Here is a 23035-nt window from a genome sequence, read left to right as displayed (position 1 = left end):
CCCCGGGGCGGGGGAGGTGGGTAGAGGGTGTTCCTTGTTTCGAGTAAACTAGCTGCGGTAGTTGATGGTAAAGCAGCGAAGGCAGACACAATGCTGCTGTTGATCTCTAACTGGGGATTGTTAGCCGGGATTTAACTCTGTGGCGAGGGAGGGGGGAGCGAAGGCTGTTTACAGCCAGTGCAAATAATGTGACAGCTGTTGGAGCGCGAAGAGCTCGCGCCTCTCCGGCAGTCGCACACAAAAGCTCTCGCTGCGGCCAGAGCAGCCCCGGGGCCGTTTTCGGGGCCCGGACGGACACCCCTGGGGCTCGGCGGGCATCCGGGGAGGCGGGGCGCCGAGCCTCACTCCCCCCCTACCGCCTCCGGAGCAAACGCCGCCGGGGGCGGAGGAGCCACCCCATCCTCCTTTTTCACCCTCCCCCTTTTTCCCGGTTGATTTACAAGAGGCCGCGAGGGGGGGGGGGGGGGCGGCGGGCTCCGCGCCCGACCACGACCTGCTTTGGAGCTGGGAAATCCCTCCCGGCGGCGGGTTTGCGGTGACTTGGTGGGAGCAGCGAGAGAGGCGTCCCGGGAGCCCTGGGGCCGCAGCAGGCGGCCCCGCTGAGGCCTCGGGCAGGGCAGGGCATGGCATGGCATGGCATGGCATGGCGTGGCACGGCATGGTATAGTACGGTGGTGCCTGAGGCTGGCAGTGTGTTTGCTTCCCGAACACGTGTTGGCATAGGAGAAGTTATCGAGCTGGCAGCGTGCACCTCTGGCAGCTTGGACGTGCAAGGACCCCAATAACAGGGTTTTGGTGGAAAAGCCCCTGCATAAATACACCAGGAAGCTTTCTCCTGAAAGCTTCAGCATCTAAGCCCTGCAGCTTGCCTTTTGAGCATAGGACATAGAATATGTTGCCTGTTCTTGAAGTTTGCTCCAGTACCCAAAGTGTTCTCCCGAAGAGCCTCTGGAAAGTCGAGGGAACTTTGAGAACTGGGTTCCAGCCTATATTTGTATGTGACATAGTTGAGAATCGCTTTTATATGTGACCTCCACGTACTGTTTTTTTTAATGAGGCAGCTCTGGGGTGGAAAGCAGGTGGGGAGTTGCTTATTTCCTCCCCCACCCCCCTTTTTTGTAATTTTGGTCGTGTGTTGCCTCTATTTCTCTCCAGTCTATATCACCCCCCCCTTGTCCCCTTGGTCCTTTATGGATTACGCTGTGCTATTAGCAACAATTTTCTCGATTTCTATAAACTTTTATATGATACATGCCATTTTTTCTACAATACAGCTTGCGAAACTAGTTTCGCCTTGGAGCAAAGGCGGAAAGATAAACAAGCCTGCATAGCCAAAACACTGGCAATCTCTGCTTTCTTCCAAATCTTTTAAAGTCACGGAGCAATATTTTCACGATTATGCTGCTGCTTCTGAGGAGGGAATGTCGCTGGCGTCAAAAAAAAAAGGAGAAAAGCTAATGCAAATTAGAGAAAATTTTCTTTCAGCGATATGCAATGTATTAGTCACTTATCATGCTTAGAGGCAGACCTCATTTGCGCGTCTGCCAACTCGTTCACATCTGCTCGGAGCTGTTCAGGGCATTTTAACCTTGGCGATGTCGTGTCGTAGTCCCACGGATCAAGAACGAGTAATTAAAGCTTTAAGCAGCAGCAAAAAATTCATAGCCGCCCATCTGCATCGCAGTTGAGTCGCTGCTTTGTTTCGGTGCAGAGCGCCGGGATGGGAAGGCAGGGCCGGCAGCGGCCTCGTTCTCCAGAGAGGCATCTGGATTGCTCTCCCCCCCCCCCCCCTTTATTTATTTTTCCACGGGAAAACCGAGCCTTGTCGTTGGGTTTCCTTTTTTTTTTTTTTTTTTTCCCCGGTGTTTTCCACTCGCTGAGGCGGGCGGCGCCGGTACAGCCAGCCCTGGACGTGAGTGAGCTCTGGTTTGTGGGGATACGGGGCTGGAATATACGGAGTTACGGAGACGTGAGGATGTGGTGTGGGACACTGAGTTGCGGAGACGTTTCTTGAGGGGGGTTCATCGTGCTGCTTGCCGAACCGAGGCCCTGACACCGCTTTCCTGAAGCGTTCAGCAAAGCGTTTTCCTTCGAGAGACGTTAGCACCCGAAAGCCGACATAAACTTTGGGGCGAGGCTAATTTTTATGCATTAGCAGGAACCGAGCTGTTGGGAGGAGGGAAGAAAGAAAAAAACGGGGGAGGGAAAAGCCCCAACTTCCCAAGCACTTTTTCTTACGTGTGTCCGACGAAGGTCCCACCGCACCGGGGACCAGCCCCGCAAACAAAGCCTTGCAGCGAGCGGGAGGCTTCTGGGCCGGCCGCGCTAGGTAAAAGGGGAGACGGAGGCACCCAAGTTTAATATTTCGCTGTTGTGCGCCGGCCATTTGCTGCATGAGGCGCGGAGCCGCTGTCCCCGGCGGGGCTGCCGCGGGAGGGATGGTTGGAGGGAGCGGTAGGAGCCGCTCCCCATCCATCAGCCCCTCGAAGCTGTTGCTCCGTAAATGAGGGAACCACAGGCCCTGTCAGCCGCAATTATGCAAAATGAAGTCGTCCGTGATCAATATCTCCCAACGTCCCCGACGGATGCGGGGAGGGAGCGGAGGGGGGGAGCCCCCGCCTGGCGTGTCGCGGCGCGAAGCGCTGCGCTGGGTGGCCGGAGGGAAACCAAGGGCGTACGTCCCGTTAATCACTCCAGATCCCCCCCCCCCCCCCCCCCCGGGGTTGCGGCCGGGGCTGGGGAAAGGAAACGGGGGCTGTGCTCCGGTATTTCTGAGGGGATAACGTTGCTGAAGTGAGCGTAGGCTTTCTCCCAACTCTCTCGCTGGAGCGCTGGGACTTTCATATGGGGGGGAGCGGGGGGAAGGAGGTGTGTCTCCTCCCCAGTCCCATGTTTGCCAGGCTATCAGGGGTAAGAGAGGGGGACACGGCGGGTCTCGGCGACCCCGGTGAATGGCGAGCCCATGGCGCTGCTCTCGCCCAGCCTCCCGCGGCCGAACAATGGGGGACGGGTGGGGGGAAGGGGCTGGCTTGGTGGTATTAGTCTTTTTTTCTTATTCTTATCCCCCGTCCTCTCTCTCTTTATATCCCTCTCCTGAAAATCAAAAGCCATACGGAATAAAGGCAACAATGAAGGGCTCTCGGGCTGCCGAGTGCGCGGCGGGTTAATGGGGTGGGGGCACGCAGGGCTGCGCTCTCTTCCCCGCGCCGGGAATGCGGCCTTAAATTACTTGAAATGCACATTTCTGCGTGTGTGTCCCCCTCTCCCAGTGCTGCCGCTGCTCCTCTTTCGCACCCCGGGCTCGGCTGCTGCCTGTTGTCTCTGGCAGCAGTAGCGGAAACCCCGCTCCCGTGCGTGTGCGTGTGTGTGTGTGCCTCTAAAATGGCGCGGACGCCCTGGGTAGGGAGATGCGGCGGGTGGGCGAGGGAGGGAGGTCGGGCTCTCGCCGGGGGTCCCCGTCTGCGCGGGGGACGGGGTTCCTGCGGCAGAGCCGGTTTGCGGCGCTCTCCCCTGCCACCGCCTCCTCCGGCAGCTTTCTTCACGGCTCGGCGGCGGGCTGAGCGGCCAGGCGTGCAGGGGAGGAAACCCCCGGTCCCTCTGGCTCCCCCCCGGCGAGGGCAGCCCGCCCGCCGCCGCGGCTAGCGCTGGGCACGGAGGCATCGCCCGTGTCGGAGCGGAGGAGTGGTTGTGGGGGTGGGGACGAGCTCCGTAGCGGCAGTACGGGACTGCTGTTGCGGCGGACGGGATCGGTATTTCCCGCGAATCCCCGGGAAATCCTTCATGCAGTGATGCCTCGAAGTTGGGTACCAGCTGCCTCGTTCCCCCCATCCCTCCCGGTGTGTGTGCACCTTTCCTATCGTCCTATCGTGCCCCGTCGATCCGTTTTAATGGGGAGATCGGGGGGGGGGGGGGGGGAGTGTGAACGAGGGCACTTGCCCTGTAATGTCCCGTACCCTTCAGGTGGGCATCGCCGTGTGCCGAGGCAGCCTTGTCCGTCCCCCCTTTTCCCGGGCCTCCCTAAGGAGCCGTGTGTCTGGGGATGCGTGTCATTCCCCGGAGCCCACACGGTACTGCCTGCCGCGGAGGGAGCCCCGGTGGAAGGCTGCCAGGGTTATTTGAAGGCTCGCCAGCCATTTTCTTCCTTATTGGCCTCCTCCCCCGCCCTCTTCCCCGGTTCTTAGGGCTTATCAATTGAAAACTTTTTTTTTCCCCTTATTTCCCTTTTTTGGCTGCCGCCGGCGCTGACAACGATGCGATGATTCGCCTCGCAGCATATGGGAAAGGGGGAAAGCGCCGCTGCCGCTGCGACGCAGCGACTGTGTGCAGGGTCCAAGGCGTGACAGGCGGTGCGGGGGGAACTCCCCCCCCCCCCCTTCCGAGCCCTGCTGCGGGCGGAGAAGGAGGAGGAGGAGGGTGGGAGTCTCCGCCGGGCCGGAGCCAGGCCCGGGGCGGCGGTGGCGGGCGGTGGGCGGATACCTCGCCGGTGCTGGCGCTCGCTCGGCGGCCGGGGGTGCCGTCGGACGGCTCTGCCGCGTTGTGTTTACAAGGCAGAAAGTCCCGGTCGCCGTCCGACACGTGACGGTGTGGGAGCCCCGGTAGGACAACGGGGACACACGATGGGGACATGACGGGGGTGGCTGCGGCAGGAGCCTTAAAATAGACTTCGACCCCCGTTACACTGCCTGCACCGAAATGCACTACTGTCGTGCATGACATATATTTTAAATCGGTTTAGCGATCTCGCTGGCGCATTGTGCTTTATGGTTAAATGAAATGCCACACGTCCCGGGTAAAGGTCAAACTTTAATCCTGGGATCCGTGTGGCGGCTACTTAGTCTGCAGCTTCCTCCTCTGGGTTACAGGACATGGCACTAATGCCGTGTGGAGATGGCAGAAAACTTACGGTGTAGATGTAAAAGCGCAGCCACCCCTGTTCTTTAAGCACTTGTCTAATATTAGATCGCTGGCTGCTGCCAGAGTATTGTGAACGGCGCATTGTAAACGGTGCAGCAGTACGGTGCCTCAAGTCTCCTTTCCGCGGCATTGTGCGTTTTTAGAACTTGTCGGAGGTACAAAAACGAGGTACCTGAACACATAAGCAGCTGCCCATATTTCTTACAAATACCGTACAAGCTCTGCCCTTTAAATCAAGCTCCAGATGAACGGGTTGAGGGCTAATCAAAGTGGATCGCCACGAGTCTCCGATTGCTTTTCACTCCTCTCGCAGGGATTTTCACAAATCTAGAAATGATCATTTCAGTTGTCTGGAACCGAGTGGCGGGGTGTGTGTGTGTGTGTGTGCGATCAGAGCTGGACAATTTATTGGCTCGGGTTTAATCTCTGAAGGGCCGGGTGGGTTGTTTGCCCAAGCGCCTGTCGCTCCGTCAGAGCCACAGGCTCACATAGGCTTGGTGTTTTTCCTTTTCACCCTCGTAGCTCTCCCCGCCGGCTGCCGTTGCGCTGCTGCTGGGTCTGTGGCTTGTGCAGTGGAAACTGGCGGGCTGCCAGGCAGAGCTCGGAGGTGGAAAAGAGTAAAGGCGCCAAAAGGGAACTCGTGCGCCGCTGCAGTTCTCCTCCCACCCCGCTTCCTGGCTCGCTGCAGCCGCCGGCCCCGCAGGGCTTCCTCTATTTCCCCCCCCCCCCGACATTCACCTGACTCGCCTCCGGGCACCCCGGAGCCTAGCAGGGGATGTGGAGGGCCAGAGGAGGCTGCCCCTGGCTCCCCTGGCTGGGCGGTGCTGCCCTCCCCATCTCTTTTCCCCCGAGGCACGGAGAAACGGCGTCTTCCTCCTTCTCCCCCCCCCCCCCCCCCCCCCCCGGGGGCATTGGGTTTTTCTCGTTTCCACGCCAGGAGTGCGTTAACAAAACTTTGCTGCTGCTGCTGGCGTCAATGGCTGCCAAAAGTCTGTTGACGTTGCGAGGGAGACCCAAACGTTTCCCTTTTTAATCAGCTGCCCAAACAGCGCGGTGTGTGTCTCTGCCTGCCGCTGCGGCGCAGGGCAGCGCGGGGCCGTGGGTGTTCCCGGCACGACACGGCTCCGCTCGGCGCGGCACAGCGCGGCACGCCGGGGCCCTGCTTGGCACCACGCCGGGAGGCAGGTTAGTGCTTGCAGGCGCTTTAAACAACTGGTTTCACACGTCGGCATCGCTGCGGAACCGCGTGTGTGTTGCGCGTCTCCCCCCCCTCCCGCCACCCTCCTCTCCCTCTCCCCTCCTCCGTGCATCACCGTCTATATTTAGCCGCAGATGGCTTTATCGGCCAGACACCTCCCGGAGGAAATGCCGTTCGCTCTCCGGCGGCCGAGCCCCGCTCTGTTCCGCACCCTGCCGCGCAGCGCAGCGTAGGGGGCGGGGGAGCTGCGGCATCCTGGGGTGCGCTGACATCGATGGGGGGAGGGGAACCCGCGACGGGAGGGGAGGAGGAGCTGGAAAGGAGAGAGGGAGAGTCGTGTCCTCGGTTTCCTCCACACCGGGACACAGCCCGCCGTCGGGGTTGCATAACGGGGACGGTTGCGACCATTCCCGCGGAAGCTGGGTATAAATAGGAGAGGTGTCACCCCTAGCCCCCCCGTCTTGTCCCGTCCCGACATTGCCGAGGGCTGGTGGAGCTGCCAGCGTTTGGCTGAGCCGCCCGAGTCTCCTGCGAGCTGCTGGCCCCGACGGCCATCCGCTTGCAGGGAGATAGCAGGAAGAGGGAAGGGGAGTGTGAAGAGTTAAAAGTCTGCTGCTAGTTGCAATGAAATTATGGCTGGCAGTGGCGCCGCTGCTCGTTCGGCAGACCTCCACTTTTAAACAGTTCACAAGAAGTTCATCAGGGCGGTGATTATAGCTGCACACACGCGCACCCGGGGCGGTGAGCACCAAGGGCGGCTTTGGGGAAGGGCTGGCAGCCGTCGGGGTGCAGGCTCTGACCTGCCTGGGTGGCCCCAAGGATATCCCACTGCCTCTCTGTGCCGTTCGTCCTGGTGGACTTTTCCCCTCTCCAGAGGTGGTGGTGGGATGTGGGGCCTCAAGATCACCCGCTGCTGCGGCTGGGGAAGCTCTCGCCCCCCCCGTGCAACTTCAGCATTTCACTATCTGCACGTCAGGGGATTGACGGGCTCTAATTCAGGCACTGCACCTTAATGATACACTTCCATCGAGGAAACCAGCCAGGCGCAGGCGGCCCCTCCAAGGTGCAGCGGGGGGTTGGCCTTGTGTGCCGCTGAGGCCCGCGTCTGAGCCAGTGTCCATCCCTCATAGATGAGGCAGCGCACGGGGTGGCTACTAACCTTACGTAAACCCCTAAATCACTCTCGCCATGCTGCTGCTGCCTCTATTGAAAACATTACGAGCGGTGCATCTGGAAACCAGTAAATCTGTCCAGAAACCATCTTTCCAGTGAAATAATTCCTTTTGAATGATAGCATGGTATCTAATCTCAGTGGACTTTTGTTTCCTCACAGTGATTTTTGTGGACTTCATTAGGGAAAGCTAACCGTTGTGGAGGCAGGAGGATCAACATGCCATTTCATTAATATACATTTGTTCCAGACGTGGAGTTCTGCACAAAAGGCCTCTCTGAGGGGAGAAAAAAGTGTTGGGGAACAAGGCTTTCCTGCCGTTTCAGCTCTTAAACCTCTCTGAACGTGTGTGAAGTATTGTGTTAAAGGCCCAATCTGGGCTTCTTCCCCATTAAATGCCAAAGTGATCATTTGCATATTTGTAGCCTGACAAAGGAAATGAGTTTGCCGGGGAAGCATGGATGCATTGGGAGACGCTAGGCATTAAACTCCCAGTGGTCAATTGCCCGTTACTGGCTTGTGTGTGTGTGTGTGTAAAAGGAGTATCATGCCTCCCGCTTAAAAGCTTCTATTTTTGTGAGAGAGGAAGAGCTGAGGGATATCCTGTGCATTAAAGGCTCCCCCTACTTATTAACCCAGCATTTAGCAGCAGGATGCAGGCTGAAGCTCAGTCAAAAGAAACGACTCAACCTCCGAAGAGCAATTAAAATCTTGCACTGGAATAAATCATGCGCCGCGATAATCCTGTTAATAAAACGCAGCTTGTCCTGACACTTCGCTCATGCAGCAAACTAGGATTTAATGCCAGCGAAGGTGGCATTAAGAAAGGTACAGGGGAGGAAAAGCCTTTCCCTCTCCACCGCTGGACGTGAAATGTGGTTACCTTTCACCTGCCTCTCTGGCTGCGCATGGCGCCGATCCTCTCGGACTGCTAATACTTCTCCAGCGAGCCTGCTAATGATTTCTTTCCCTGGAGTGAGCAGGCATCATTGAATTACTGAAAGCACTCGCAGCAGCAGCAGCAGCAGCAGCAGCAGCAGCAGCTCCGATGCAGAAGCCACCAGGGCTCCATGCTTAATCAAATCAAGGGGTGTGGAGCTTGCCAACCCACTTACTATTTTTAACCCCTTTCTCCAAGTTAGTCATGTGCAGATGCTAAAGGGGAGTTTTTATTTAGATCCCTTCTGTAGCAGCGTCTCTTCCGCTTTAAGTCCCTGCGTGAAAGCTTTGTCAACAGTCAGCGTAGCTAATACACATGGGATGTGGCTGTTCTTGCTCCGCACGCCTGCTCCTGTGCCTTCCTAATGCAGGGCTTTTGTGAGCGCATGTGGGTAGTTTGGCATGTTCCATCAGCCTGTGGGGTCTCCCTCCCTGGTTCGGCCTGTGTGAAATGAATATTTGGGGACCAGTGTGTACTTGGCCGGCTGAGTCATTTCTTGTGGAAATGAAATGCAGCAGAGAAACTTTTGTTTGTCTATAGCTTGGAATGATTCTTAATTTTCTGGGTGTGCGCTGGGGAAAAGATCCATCTCCTCTGACCTATAAATGCCCTCAATTTGCTCCTTTATTGCAGGGTATCTCCCTTAGCGGTTAACATAGGCAGCTCACTCCCCGCACCAATCCTGCATTCATTATTAATTACCCGGAGGGAGGCTAGCTGCTCCGCTGTGATGTTTGCACTTCTTCCTAGACAAATCTGCTCAACTTTTTTTTTCTCTTTTTCCTTTTTCTTTTCAATAGAATATAAAAACCGTGAAGAAAAGCGGTGACTTTTAAGAAGACGTCATGCTTTCTGCAACTCCCCTGTATGGCAACGTTCATAGCTGGATGAGCAATGAAAGGGTCCGCATGTGTGGAATTAATGAAGACAGGTAAATATTTAAGCTTCTGGCAAGTTAAACCACACTGTAATTCTGCAGCGTGAGGTCTTGGATTTTGCTCACTGCCCTAATACTGGAGCAGATAGCTCACTGCCCTGCCTTGAGATCAGCCCATCTTGGAGGGAGGGCAGTGGGGAGAAGCAAGACATGCCTGAGAGCAGTAGAGCAGTTGCTGATTTACTATTTAACAGGTAACCTGGGTCAGTGAAATTGGGATGCCCTTTAAAGAGATTACTCCTTAAATGCGCTTTTACAGTTAATTTATTAATTCATATTTGTGAAGGGGAATTAAACGAAATAGTGCATGTGTTCTTGCGGTGACTGGCAGATGGGCTTCTGCAGAGTGACTTGGTGTTCCCTGCCTTTGAAAGAACAGTTTGTCCTGTGAAATAGGAACAGCAGCCTTTGCATCCCCTACAGGTGAATCTCTCTTCATCTCCACCTTTTTTTTCTGCTGAATATCATTCAGTTGATGATTAAAATTACAGTCTTTATGACACTGAGCAGAATCGGCAGGCACACCTGTGGTTCTCTGTGCCAGTTCTGTGTGGTTTTAGTGTTTTTCTGTCTTCTCTTTGAGCCCGTGTTCTCACTGTTTTGTGGAAAGCCTCTGAGAGGCGGGGAAAAGTTTTTGGTCTTTGTAGGGAATACTATTTGCAAACATGCACTGAAGGAAAATGGCCAAATGTCTCACTTTGCTTCCACTCCCTCCCTCCTCACTTTCCTCCCAGTTACTTAGGGATAATAATTCTATGTGCTGCTTTCAGGAAAGGTGAATCTTTTAAAAACAGATCCATTAAAATCGCATTTCTGCTTAAAGGTGATGATGTGCCTTTAAGCACTTTGATTGAAAGGACTTCTTCTGGGTAATGCTGAAACTTTCCTTCTGCTGCATGTCAGCGATTTTTATCCCTGGGATTTGAAATTTGGCACTAAGGTACATTCTTTATCAGTGCTTTCTGTGATAACAAGTCCCAGTGCTGCAACACTGGTATGGCACAGATGTGCATCTCCCTCTTTAGCATGAAACAGCTGACATTCATGATATTAGCATGTGTGTTTTAATTTTCTCCTCAGCAGCGTTTATGGATGTTACATGAGCAGGGAATGTTTAAAATGGCATATTCTCTCCTTAGAAAAAATAGAAGGGCAAGAGGCAAAAGAGAAGACATTGACAAAAGTCACTTGCATCGAAAGAGGCTTTTCTGAGATGTGCTTGGTGTACTCTTGGTGTCAAAACCCTTTATGCTTATTTTCAAATAGTCCTGGCTTCTAAAGTAGCCACTGTGCATGGGTACGCAGAAAGATGCATACGGTATGATGTGGGACTTCTTTAGGGCAATCAAAATATGGAGGTGATACAATCCCATACTGATCTGAGATGAAGAGGATGCTTTCAAGTAGTAAGCTTCTATTTTTTAATAGGAAAATTCCCGTTAATGATGGCGATGCACCAAAAAGCAGACTGGAGTTGAGGGAAGAAAATCACCTGAATCACAGTGTGGTAAGAAGTTAATATCTTCATGGTGTGGCTGAATCTGAGCCTGTCCTTCCCACCCTGTTCCCTACCCCTTGATGTCCTTGGTGCTATTCCATGATCCACTCGGAGAAATGGATGAAACACCTTTCTGTTGCAGCTCTAGCTGGGCTTGGGCACATGGGAGCTGTTTCTGTGAAACAGTGAAATGGGGCCTTATTTATCTTGTTAATCTCTTGACACTGACTTTGTGTTATGTTTTGTTGTATGATGTCATATTCTTACTTCCGCTCTGCTGTGAATTATGTCCCACAGCATACCAGCATGTGTAACGAAAACAGTTCACATAAGCATTAAGTACATCCATGTTTCAACATAGTTGGTGGTTTTCTCCTTCTTTGTGCATACGCGGGGAGTGGCAAGTGGGGAAGAAACTCTATGGCAGACCTTTCTTCTTGTACATCCTCAGACACCTTGCCCTATGAATCGGGTGGTGGCAAGCTATGGCGGTGGGAGAGGTCCTGGAGGAAGAGGAGAAGAGGCTCTCTATCCTTCTCTTCCTGGTTTCCATGCCACAGCCCACATCCTCTTAACTCCGACAGGGCTGGGGCTGAGGAGCCAGTTGCTGCACAGAAGTGGTGCCACTGAGCATCATCTCTGGGCCACTTCTGGCTGCTTGGGCTGTGGGTCCTCATTTCTTTGTTTCTAGCCAATAAGTTTTGGGTGTAGAGAGATTTTTGTTATTTGTGGTGATATATATTGCTCCATAGGTTCCTGTTCTCCCATTTTCCAGTGTGATCAGCCTCTGTACGTTTTCATGACGAGCAGTGTGTTTGCTTTGGTGTTGTTTCTCTTCCAAAATGCTGATGTATCTGCTTGAGTGGAATCATGTTAGTGGAATGTGAAAGTAACATACTTCTTGTTCTGTGAAGGTGGATGCGACTACAGCACATCGCATCGACAGTCTCGCAGCTCTGAGTATGGACAGGTCTGGACTCATGCGAGAAGGACTCAGAGTCCCCAGTAGTATTGTCTATTCCAGCTTGTGCGGACTCGGCTCAGAAAAATCACGGGATGCTACGGGTTCGATAGCTGGGCTCGGATTTACTCCTGAAAGAAATCCAGAGATACAGTTTAAGTCTAATCCCCCTGAAGCGGTAGAAAGCGCAGCTGTCTCTGGAAAAGCCCCAAACGGCTTCAGCGCTATATACAAAACACCTCCTGGAATACAGAAAACCTCTGCTGTCCCGCCAGGGGAGACGCTGGGTTTGGACCGCGCTGCGGGTGACAGGCAGAGTCCCCTCGGTGTCAATGGTGCTAGTTACCTAAGGCTCCCCTGGGTAAACCCCTATATGGAGGGCGCGACGCCCACCATATACCCTTTCCTTGACTCACCAAATAAGTATTCATTGAACATGTACAAGGCATTGCTACCTCAGCAGTCCACCTACAGCTTACCACAGCACCTGGCTTACTCACCCGTGTGTACGAACGGTGAGCGTTTTTTATACCTGCCTCCCTCCCACTACGTTGCCCCTCACATCCCTTCATCACTGGCATCGCCCATGAGGCTCTCGACCGCTTCGGCTTCACCGGCGATCCCGCCATTGGTGCACTGTCCGGATAAGAGCTTGTCGTGGAAGATGGGTGTCAGCCCTGGCAACCCTGTCGATGCGCATGCCTACCCCCACATCCAGAGCAGCAAGCAGCCCAGGGTCCCAGCTGCCAAGCCAGCTCCTGCCAACATCCCAGCGGATCCTGCGCTCCTGCTGCCGCACTCGCCCCGGCCATCCCCGCGCCTTCCCCTGCCTGCCCAGGTCGGGGATGCCTACGCCGATTTCCACAAACACTTCCCCAGGATCACCACCTCTCCCTCCTCCGCTGTTACCCTCCCAAAGCCCTATGTGAATGTCGGAGGTGAATTTCCACCTTCCCGCCTCTCCAATGGGAAGCTTCCCAAAGGCAGTGATGCTGGGGAGGCACCCCTGCCAGCTGCCCCCCATGTGAGGAAAGCTGGCCATGACCGGAAAGACGGCAGGTCCCCCCCACTCCTGGAAAAGCAGATCCCGACCAAAGACGTTGCTGACAAACCACTGGACTTGTCAGCAAAAGTCGTTGATGCAGAAACTACCGGCAAGTCAGACCACAGTAAGAAAATAATGCCGACAGTCCTGGTGCATGGCAGGGCGGGAGGGGGGACGCACTTGCCTGGCAGCGATATAATACAGAAAGAAACTCTTTCTCCTGGGAATGGCTGCCCCATCTACAGGCCTGAAATTATCAGCACGGCACCATCCTCCTGGATTGTTCCTGGTCCCAGCCCCAGCGAGGAAAGCGGGAAGAGCATGCAGCTGAAAAACAAGGCATTGGACTGGGTGATCCCGCAGCAGAGGAGCTCATCCTGCCCCAGGATGGGTGGCACAGAGGCGGTCGTTGGCAGTGTTTCAACAACGGTGTCGGCGGGGGGGCGGCCGGCGTCAGCATCACCAGCTCCCAATGCCAACATGGATTGCACCAAGGCGGCCAGGAGCTCTGCAGAGAGCACTGCATCGGTTATACAGCATGTCGGGCAGCCTGTCGCCACCCCTGCGAAACACAGCAGTAAGGTGGCCAAATCCTGCAGCCAGGAAGCCAACTTCAAGGCAAGTGAGTCTGCCCTGGCCTCCAGCCCCGTCTTTCTGCCTCCTAATGAAGCGTTTCGGTCCCCGCCTCTGCCTTACCCCAGGAGTTACATCCCATACCCAGTGCCGGAGGGAATAGCCATCAGCCCTCTGTCCCTCCATGGGAAAGGACACGTGTATCCTCACCCTGTCTTGCTGCCCAATGGCAGCCTCTACCCCGGCCACCTGGCTCCCAAACCCGGCCTTCCCTACAGCCTGCCAGCGGGTCGAGGGGAGTTCATGACCTACCAAGACGCGCTGGGGATGGGCATGGTGCACCCCATGCTGCTGCAGCATTCGGCTTTGGAGATCAATAAGGAGGAGAAGGTGGAAAGGAGGTCACGGTCTCATGAGAGGGTGCGCTATGAGGACCCGGCTATGCGGAGCCGGTTGCCAGAGCTCCTGGAGAGCAGTGGGAAGATGCATTTTGAAGTACCCAGTGAGAAGAGTGTGAAATTGCACCAGAGCTCTGGCCACAGTAAGAACTCATCCAAAAGTGACAAACACCTCTTCCCAGATCTTCTGCGAGATGAGCAAGAAGCTAAAAGCGAAGCAAATGTAACGAAAGCCAGCTTTGCTGCAGAAAGCAGTAATCAGGCTAATGACCCTACAAAGCACAAAGTAGAGCAGGCGTCGCAGCACAGAGATTTTATTGTAATGAGAGAGGAGTTTGGAAGAAATAATGATCTTCATGAAACCTATAATTTCAAGCAAACCCAGAGTTCATCGGTGTTCAGCTTAAGGAAAGAAGATTTGTCTGTGAGCCAGCCTAAAGACAGAGTGGTGGTCCACCCTTCACCCACTTACTTGGATGGTGCTCATGAGAGTGATGCTCCGGCTCTAGCTTTTGGCAAGGTGCAGGAGGATGCAAAGCCGTTCTGCATGGGGACAGCACCGCCAAGTATTGACACCAACCAGACCTATACCAAAGATGGAGCCGATGATACAGAATCTGCTGATGGCAAAATACTAAAACCCAAGCCATCGAAGTTGGCCAAGAGGATTGCAAACTCTGCTGGTTACGTAGGTGATCGATTCAAGTGTGTGACGACCGAGCTGTACGCGGACTCCAGCCAGCTCAGCCGGGAGCAGCGGGCCTTGCAGGTGAGTCCGCACGGTCCAATGACCGCTGTGCTTTGTGTCGTTATTTCTGTATGGCAAGTCACAGTCAAGTTTTAAAGTTGAGAGAAGCAGCACAGGTGGGGAAATCAGGAGGTGTTTTTGTCAGGGTGTGCTCGCCAGAAAAACGAACGGTTTTAAATAGCAGAGTAAGTTTCTTGATGAGAATAAAGAATAGTATGTGTGGTTTTTACCTATGTACATGCTAGTAAGCTTTAAAGGGCTTTTACTATGATCTGGTAAAAATGTTAATGTACGTATGAAATGTTTGTGGAGTTATGGAGGGGAGTTGGACAGGCATGCATGTTCCCTTGGCGCTGTAATTTCTCAGCTGGACTGTAGTGCCAGCTAGCAGAGCATACCCAGAAATTGTGATTCGCATGCCAAACGTGCAGCTTGATGGAGAGGAGTTGCAGCCATGTATTAACGGGACTCAGGCAACATTTGCGCCAAGCAAACGTGTAGGGAAAAGTAGGAGCGGTACTGAGGGATGACGGATACTGTATAGGAATATCCTTAAGGTATTTTACTTTAAATGAAGGGATGAGTTAAGCCAAATTGTTTTGCATTGTTAAGAAAAGAATTGGTTTATGCTTATAAAAATGGATGAAATTATCTAAATGATCCATTGAGTGCCCATTTTAATTACATAGATGGAAGGATTACAAGAGGACAGTATTTTATGTCTACCTGCTGCTTACTGTGAGGTCAGTTCTTCAAATTTTTATTACTAGACTCTTACATAAACCTTTGAGTTAAATTTCATTTCCAAATACACAAAGGGAAGTCTGTGGGCCATGGTCGTCTTTATTCGTTGTACAGTTTTGTGTTGTTTTTATTTTCTTTTTCTTTTCTTTTTGTTTTTGTCTCTTTTTACCTGCAAAATGGAATGTTTTTGTTTTATATACAGTATACATTTATATATATCTTTTTTATATATATATATATATATATACACACACACACTTACCTATGAAAGAATTGTGTGGTTATTTGCATATAGATGCTAGAGCACTGTTTTACGAGTCAGGTGTGTTAAGCTCCTACCCTAGCTATCTATCTGAAAGCTTGGTTTTGAGCTGATTATTCTTTGGAAATGCTTTCATATAAGGTAAGGCAAATGAAGTCGCTTTTATCGCAGGACTTTTTTTTTCATATCAATTCTCTTTCTAGCGTGCAATGATGCGCTTCTCAGAGTTGGAGATGAAAGAGAGAGAAGGCCAAACAGCAACCAAAGATTCAGAGGTCTGCAGATTCAGCCAGGCAGACTGGGAAAACTTGAAAGGAAACAGTGAAAAGAAGCCAAAGCCTGTCTCTCTGGAAGATGCAGTTGCTGACCAAAATGACAATGACAGATGTAAGCGAATTTACATGGCTTTCTGAAGCGTGTGTGTGTGTCTCTGTGCCTGGCAGCTTGTGGCAAAGCCGCACGGGCAGTGTAATCTTTGTGTTCTTGGGGTCTTGCTAGCTAAAGTCACTGACCTCAAGCTCTGCAGGTATGGAGCTGCCATGGATGGGCCTCTCTGTACTTGTTTTGGGGTCTGCAAGTTACTGATTACAGTTGTACTTGCTTTTCAGGAGATAGTTAACTGTCACTGAAATTACCACCTTAAAGAGATTGTCCTTTTAATTGGTGTGGTACCACATCAACCAGGGGAGGCAAAGGTCCAAGATTGTATTTTAAATGTAGAAAGGAAGTGAGGGAAGAGAGGGAGGCAAAAAGGGGTTCAGCTTCCTGAAGTTGCTGTAGTACTGGGAGATGCCAGTATTGCAGCATTCAGGCAAAGCAGGTATGGAGGACAGAGGGGTGGTGGAGTGTGGGAAAGGATGTGATCTACCAGGCTGGCTTACCTGTCAAAGCTGGCTGTAAAACTGCAGGTGGTGAGAAGCTGGTTTGCCTGGGTGACTTCTTGCTGCAGTGGCTGGGATGTGTGCGGCAGGTGCCTGTGGGCTGGCAGGGGGCTGCAGAATTCCCCATGGGGCTGACTGTCCCTCCACGCTGTGGCAAGGTGTTGGAGGACTATGGAAAACGCATGCTAGTACCATTGTCTTAAAAGTAAGAGAAACTTTAAGAAATAAATGGTATTAGGGGATTTTGTTTTTTACTGTGTGCAAGCAAAATAGCTTTTTTTAAAAAACTCTTAGTAAGCATGTGGCTTACATCAATTTCCCTTTTTTTTTTCTCTTTTACCTATATAACTAAGGAATGGATCAGTTCTTCCTCCTGCTACTTTGTTTTTACCAACTCGGGGAAAAAAACCCGACTATGCTGAAAGTATTGCAAAACAAGAGGAATCACTGCAGACTGCACTCTGTGTGTGTGTGCACGTGTAACTCGGTGGTTGAGTGTGCTCTTCTGTAGGTGGAGATTCATGAGTCGGGCTAGTAGAAAATTTCGTTCAGGCAATTTAATATCTTTGAATTATTCTTCTGGTCTTTGGTTAATGCTTTTGGCAGAGAGCATGCTGGTCAGTCGTACTTGCTCAGTTATTCACCTAAATCAAGTTACTGTGGTATTGCTGTCACTGAAATAACAGCCTCAACAAAAATCAGCCTGTCAGAATCCCAGGGGAAGTTTTAACAGTGGAAGTAGAGAAGGTACCAGGGTGGGAGAGGCATGCTGGAAGCCAACCAGGCTTTTCCTTCTCTTAAGTGATACTGAGGCAGATTTTGGAAGAAAGGCACAGCTGCCTTTGCTGTCCCTGTGCTAAAGACGAACTCCCCAGGCTGCTGTTATGACTGCCCCGCTTGCAGCCTTCCTTGCTTGTCAGAGGGCTCAGGGTGCCTTGGTGATATGCTCTGTTAAATCTCACCCCGAGTGTGCTGCAAAGCATAAAGAGCTGCAGAGCAGCGGGGTCCTGCCAGCTTGTTCTGGCTGCAGGGCAAAAGGGATCCAGGGGATGAGAGGAGGACAGTGACCTGTGGGGTAGGGATCAGTTCAGGGCAGGGACAGAGAGTCTGCTTAGTGGGTCTGTGGGGAGGAAGAGCACTAGAGCATCACTGTTTGCTGAAACACCCCCTTCCATCCTTGCAAAAGGCTGAATATGGTGCCTCATTAAATTCGTCATTTAGTGAGGTCTGCAGCACTTGAATCTGCTGGCTAAAGTGTGTTTGAGACTATTAAATGCAGGGAGAATACGTTCAGTTTTACATTAGTACGTTCCTCTCCTCTACGAATTAGCTCTGACTTAAAAGGCTATTTCAGAGTTGAGAGGAAGGTCTGAATTCCTAAAGGTGCAGATGTGCTCTGCTGAGGGAGCTTGTGTTCTATATGCCTGCCTGTATAGCAGCAAATACTTACCGGTACAGATTCAGGTCTCAGTAAAAGTTTTTTATTGTGATGGTTCACCTCCTGCCCCTCGAGATAGCAGCTGATAAATCAAGAAGCCAAGCTTCACACTTCTTAAATGCCTGTAGTGTAGTGGCTTGTGCTCTGGTGCGGCTTGAGTCATCAGTGGTCGTGATGCATCTCTCACGATGCAGCTAGCAAAGGGGTGATATGCTCTGCCTGCTCTTCCCTTCATTCACCACCAGCAAGAGCCAGAACAACTTACCTCTTGCCTTCCCTTTACCTCCAGTTACTCACCATGCTGTTGATGTGTTTGGCTTTAAAGCTCTTCAGTGGGGACTAGTTTATGGTTTCCAACCTCTTCCATTTTCCTTTCTGCCTCCTGCAAGTGATCTTGCTGCTGAAAAGATGTTTCACCTCGTTTTATGTAGCGTTCATCCGGCACTGGCTAAAAGCAAGAGATGTGCCTTTATGTGTGTGAACAGGAGATTCAGGAGCAACACCAGTGAGCTTTTGGACACAAGCACTTCACCTGCCCAGTGTTGGTGGGGAAGAGGAAAACCACAACTGAAACTGTGATTGTAGCACGCAGCTGGCTTGTGGGGTTCCATGCTGCTGCGTTGGTGTGGAGTGCAGGAGCCCATTGGGTCCTAGCAGCTGCTCAACCCCTCGGCTCCTCTAAATCTACCATTGCAATGACAACAACAACAAAGGCTAAATAACAAGCAAGTGATGCTTACAGAGGCATCTGATAGGGTGGAAACGCCTTTTTTTAGCTTGCTCTGGGACCTACTCATTTTCGTAGCTGTACAGCATATGTAGGAATGGACGTTTTTGGAAGCAAATGAAGGCAAGATATTTGATTCCTTAAACTTTCCCTCTAACTTGGTGGTGCATGGCTTTGCTGTACCAAGAGTCTTCTTAAGCTTCATCATGCCTTCTGGTGAAGGGTAAAGAAGATGGGGTTTTGTTCTTTGTTTTTATTTTTTCCAGGTTTTGTTTTTTAAAAAAGGCCCAATTTAAGGGAGGTAGCCATGATAGCTAATTAATGAGCAATTAAAGCCAAGGAGTAAAGTAGAAGTGCTTTAATTCTCTCCCATCTCGTTTAGGTTTTGCCGGGCGTTCTAAGAGCAGCCTCGAAGCTGCTTTGTTGCCAAGGTGACTCGTAAATGTTGCTGAGGCGATGCTGCTCTGGTGCATTTCCATAGCACAAACATGATAAATTATGGAATGCATATGTCATGAGTCATAGGATTGTTCAGAGATCAAGTGATTTAAGCTATTGGCATGGACATGCGCGTCAGTACGGGCATGTGATGATCGCATGTCGGTTCATAACAAAGCTCTTGTAGCGGTACTGAAAATCATACCCAAGTGTGAAAGACTGAATAAATTCTACAAGCTGTGAATTTCTTGATTGAGAAGCATGATTTTACCTGTTTATCTAATTTTCTAAGAGGAAAACACTGCCCGTTTAAATCTGATCTGGGGAAAATGAAACCTGACGTGTTAAAAGCCTGGTCTTAAGGTGTGAGGTCATGGGGAAAAAGTTAAACCAATTTCTGTGTGTGAAAGTAAATGGTATAATGTGCCAAAGCCTTTAGAGCTGGTGTTCAGCGTCCAAGTGAGGTGCCGGTGTCCCTTTGCCTGGTAATCCCCTGCTTTCCAATCCGGGCTGTGTGTATACCTGAACAAATGAAAGATGGAGACAGTAAACATGTCCTTTGCCCTGGTCAGTTATTACCTTCCTGCTACAGGACATAGTGCAAAAAGAAAAAGGGGAAGAAACAAAAGCCAGTGCAGGGAGAATGGTGGTTGCTTGCTTGTGCAGTGTGCTAGGCTTGGGCAGCAGGAAACAAATGTGGAAAGCTCCCAGCCAGAGGGACTGGGAAGGAAAAATGAACTCGTCTGGGTTCCCTCTACTCCATGGGGTACTCAGAATTGGATGCTGAAGGTGACTTCACGGAATTTCTTACTGATGTTGTGGTCTCCAGGCTGAATACTGGGTTTTAGCATTTGGATAGTCATTATCATCCTTGGATGAATAAAGGGTGCCTCTATAAGCGAGCGCAATGAGAGGTTGCTCCAGGGAAGAGGAAAGGCTGTTTTTATCTGCCATGTTATTTGAACAAGAGAATTGCAGCCTAAACACTCAGATGTGTTTCCTTGTTTGCATTGCATGGGAGGGCCTGGTCTCAGGCAGCTGACAGCAACAGGAAGATGGAAAAATGAAGGAAAGTTTTTTTGTGGGTAGCATGTTTGTGTGTGTGTGTGTGTAACTGTTTCTCACGAGATTGTAGCCTGTGCACTAAGGAGGAGATACTGCTTCAGGCAGAAGCCATATGTGAAGAAGCATCTTCTTTAATTCTTCGTTGTTTCTAGACTGGTAGGACAGTGAGAAATGGTTTGGATTGTTGGTGCTGGCTCTTAGAGCTGGTGTGACACTGGAAAAATGCTGGAGGCTTGAGGAAGGAACACATTTAAGAGTTTAATCTCCTTACTCGTTGAGGTGTGTTGCTATGAGAACTCAGCATTTATCCTGTGTTTCTGGCTACCTCGTCACTGTTTGAATAATGATGATATGAAAACACAAGAATTTTGTTGTTGTTTTCTTCCTGGCATGGAGAAAAGGATGTTGTAGATACATGGCAGGGGGGGAACAAAAGCAAATAAATTTTCCTTGTCCTTGTTGGGCTTGCACAATATGCTGATGTTGCTGTGCCTCTTGTTGACGTTTATATCTTAATTTGGGGAGACACTGCGTCTGATCTGGGTTGCTTGCAAAACAGTTTGAGGACAGAGTGGAATCCGGTGGTAAAACATTAATAGAGCCTGCACCCTGTAGGTGGCTGCTGCTCTGCCAAGGGGAAAAACCTCTGGGCATGCAACGTGTCGGTACAAGCTGCGTAGGGAGCCTGACAGCCTGTGGGTTATGCTGTGTCCTGAACAGCGACTGACCTTTGGTCTTTCGTGTTGAAAATCCAGCTGTGGAAGAGGCAGGGGGCATCAGCAATGGAGCAGCCAGGCAAGGACACGTCCTGCATGGCTCCATGGCTTCGCTGTCCTCCTGTGCCAGTGCAGGATGATTACACAACCCAGATTAACGTGCGGAGATGTCACTGATCTTAATGGCCATAACCACATCTAGGGGGACAGATTTTAGAGACTCATGTGCAGAGGGATTTCTGGCTCGGGAGCCAGGGAGATGTAGCTGTGGTTGCCCCAAGGGACCCCCTCAGATGTCACCAGAGAGCAGAGGCAGAGGTGTTGCAGAGCTGCTGGCAGCGAGGGCTTTCTGGATAAACTTCAATAGGTGTGTGCTGCTCTTCCCAGCATGTGGGGCCCCGGAGAAATGCTAACGATGACAAGCTGTTAGTGAGGTTACAGCAAATGTCTCTCCCCTCCTTTTGATTCATTAGCATGGATGGTCTGAGTGAGCAGCACTTGGCATCCTTGTGTCGAGTCCTCTTGCAGATAGAGAAGGAATTAATCTGCAGCGGGTCGCTTTCAGGGGTGGCAGGCTGGAATTAGCTTGCTGTTTCCTGCAAGCCCCAAAGATTAAGACTGTCAACCCTCCCAACCCCCCCAGCCTGCTACTTCCTCTGACCCTGCAAAAGCTTCTCTGGGAATTGGTCAGGATGTGCCTGCCTTTTCTCAGGCTAGACAGGGTTGGAGCAGGAAAGCTGTCCCGAACTAGTGACTCTTAGCATGAACCATGGTGTGTAGCTGCTGGAGACGTGAAGGCTATAAACAGTGGAAGTGTGGCAGAGAGTGCCCTTACCTCATCTGTTTAGGGAAACTGACCATATAAGTATTATATTTCCTTATGAAACAGGGAAAATAGCAGGCAGCATTAAAAACATAAAATGGAATTGGAGAGAATAATTTCTAAAGTGATACTTAAAATGTGGCTGGTCCAGCTTCTTTTATGCTGTGTGAAACAGGACTGCTGGTGCTGTTGATGTGGTAATAGTATACAGCTGTTGGGCAGCATCTTCATGCCACATGTGCAAGCATGGGATGTTGCCAGATTCTGGTTCAGGAGGACACTGGCGATTCAGAGGCACAGTTGTAGTAAGCTGGGATACCCGTTTTCTGCAACGTGTCAGCATTGCTGGCTGGAAGTGTGACAAACTGCATTTTAAAGTCTTGAAGGGAGCAGGTGTTGGCCAGGCGGCCTTGTGGAGAGGAGCATCGCCAAAGAGCAGAGTAGCCCGAGCATCCAGCTCGCCTAGAAGGAGTCTGCTTCTGTTTTGATTTTTCTTGGCCAGATATCTTCTGCTGTTTTATAAAGCAGCCCTGCAGGCAGGTTCCCAAGCAGTGTAAAAATGATGGTGGGGTGCCTGCAAACAGCTCCAGAACCCTAGGTGCTATATGGAACTATTTCCAAGTTGTGGTGATGAATGATCTCATGAGAGTTCTCCCCTTTCTCACCTTCCATTGCTTACAACAGGTGCTTCAAGGACAGTTGTGAAACCAGAAGGTGCTGGCAGAGCTGTAGGAAGGTGCTCTCAAGGTTAGGTGAGGTAGAGCTGGGCTGCATCCAGGGGCTGCCAGTGCTTGGATGTTGATGTGGTGGGTCTCTGGGGGAAGAGGAGGGGAAAGAGGGCTGCAGGGGATCAACTTCTGCCTTGGTGAAGGGGAAGAGCAGAAGCTGAGGGCCAGGCTGCACAGGAGAGGAGGCTGAGCGAGGATGGGGAGGGAAGGGAAACTGAGCTATCAGGAGTCCAGGTAGGAAACTAGCAGATGAGTTTGCAAGAAGGGAAATGGGAGAAGGAGGAAGAGCAAGGAGGAGAAAGAGGAAAAGGAACAGTGAGCCATGGGGAAGTAGGATGGAGCATGCAGTTTGCCAAACAGCAGCAGATGTGATGAAAGATTATTGGTCAGCCAGGAGAGCTAAAACACATGGGAAGACCAACTTGTTTGTGAGACTTGTAAATAGGAAGCTGATTAACCGTGTTTCAGTCTGTACTGTGTGTCTGCCTAACCGTGCCTCAGCTAGTTTAGTTAAACCCAGGAAAATAATTCCTACTCAAGGCGATGATTATGTGTCACATTTGAAATTGCTTAAACTGTCTCTAAATTTGGGGCAGCAGTATTGGAGAGGGGAAGCTGAAGTTAGGGCAAGCATGGCAGCATGGGGTGTTTTTGTGGCTAATTTGTCAGACTGGTTTCTAGTGAGCTTTTCATAGCTCACTGCTGCTGGAAATACTCCCTGAAAAAAAGTGAGGTCTTTTTTAAGAGGAGGTGACCGAGATCATGTGATGTTCAGTGACTGGCTGATTACTCGAAGTGAGAGAACCTTTTTATAACCTTGGTTTCAAGTA

The 23035-nt window shown here is 51.3% G+C and overlaps 1 protein-coding gene across 7 annotated transcripts in view; it reads left to right on the top strand.

The window, feature by feature from the left end:
* Window positions 1-23035, top strand: part of BCOR (BCL6 corepressor) — an 80427-nt gene that overhangs the window by 31906 nt on the left and 25486 nt on the right. For 5 of the 7 annotated variants that reach the window (XM_061453388.1, XM_061453387.1, XM_061453392.1 and 2 more), the window contains exons 2-6: window positions 9024-9154; window positions 10589-10667; window positions 11573-14404; window positions 15073-15126; window positions 15593-15776. In XM_061453388.1, the coding sequence (XP_061309372.1) occupies window positions 9069-9154; window positions 10589-10667; window positions 11573-14404; window positions 15073-15126; window positions 15593-15776 (3235 nt within the window). In that variant the 5' untranslated portion in view covers window positions 9024-9068. The remainder of the gene's footprint in view (window positions 1-9023; window positions 9155-10588; window positions 10668-11572; window positions 14405-15072; window positions 15127-15592; window positions 15777-23035) is intronic. The other 2 variants (XM_061453391.1, XM_061453389.1) reach the window with 1 other exon arrangement.

This window comes from Pezoporus flaviventris, unplaced genomic scaffold (genome assembly GCF_033815535.1).
Source record: "Pezoporus flaviventris isolate CSIRO_AGI_PZ_B2104156 unplaced genomic scaffold, CSIRO_AGI_Pfla_v1 ptg000015l, whole genome shotgun sequence".
Taxonomy (NCBI): Eukaryota; Metazoa; Chordata; class Aves; order Psittaciformes; family Psittacidae; genus Pezoporus; species Pezoporus flaviventris.
The sequence above is the reverse complement of the archived record's forward strand: the minus strand, read 5'-3'. Positions and strand labels throughout refer to the sequence as shown.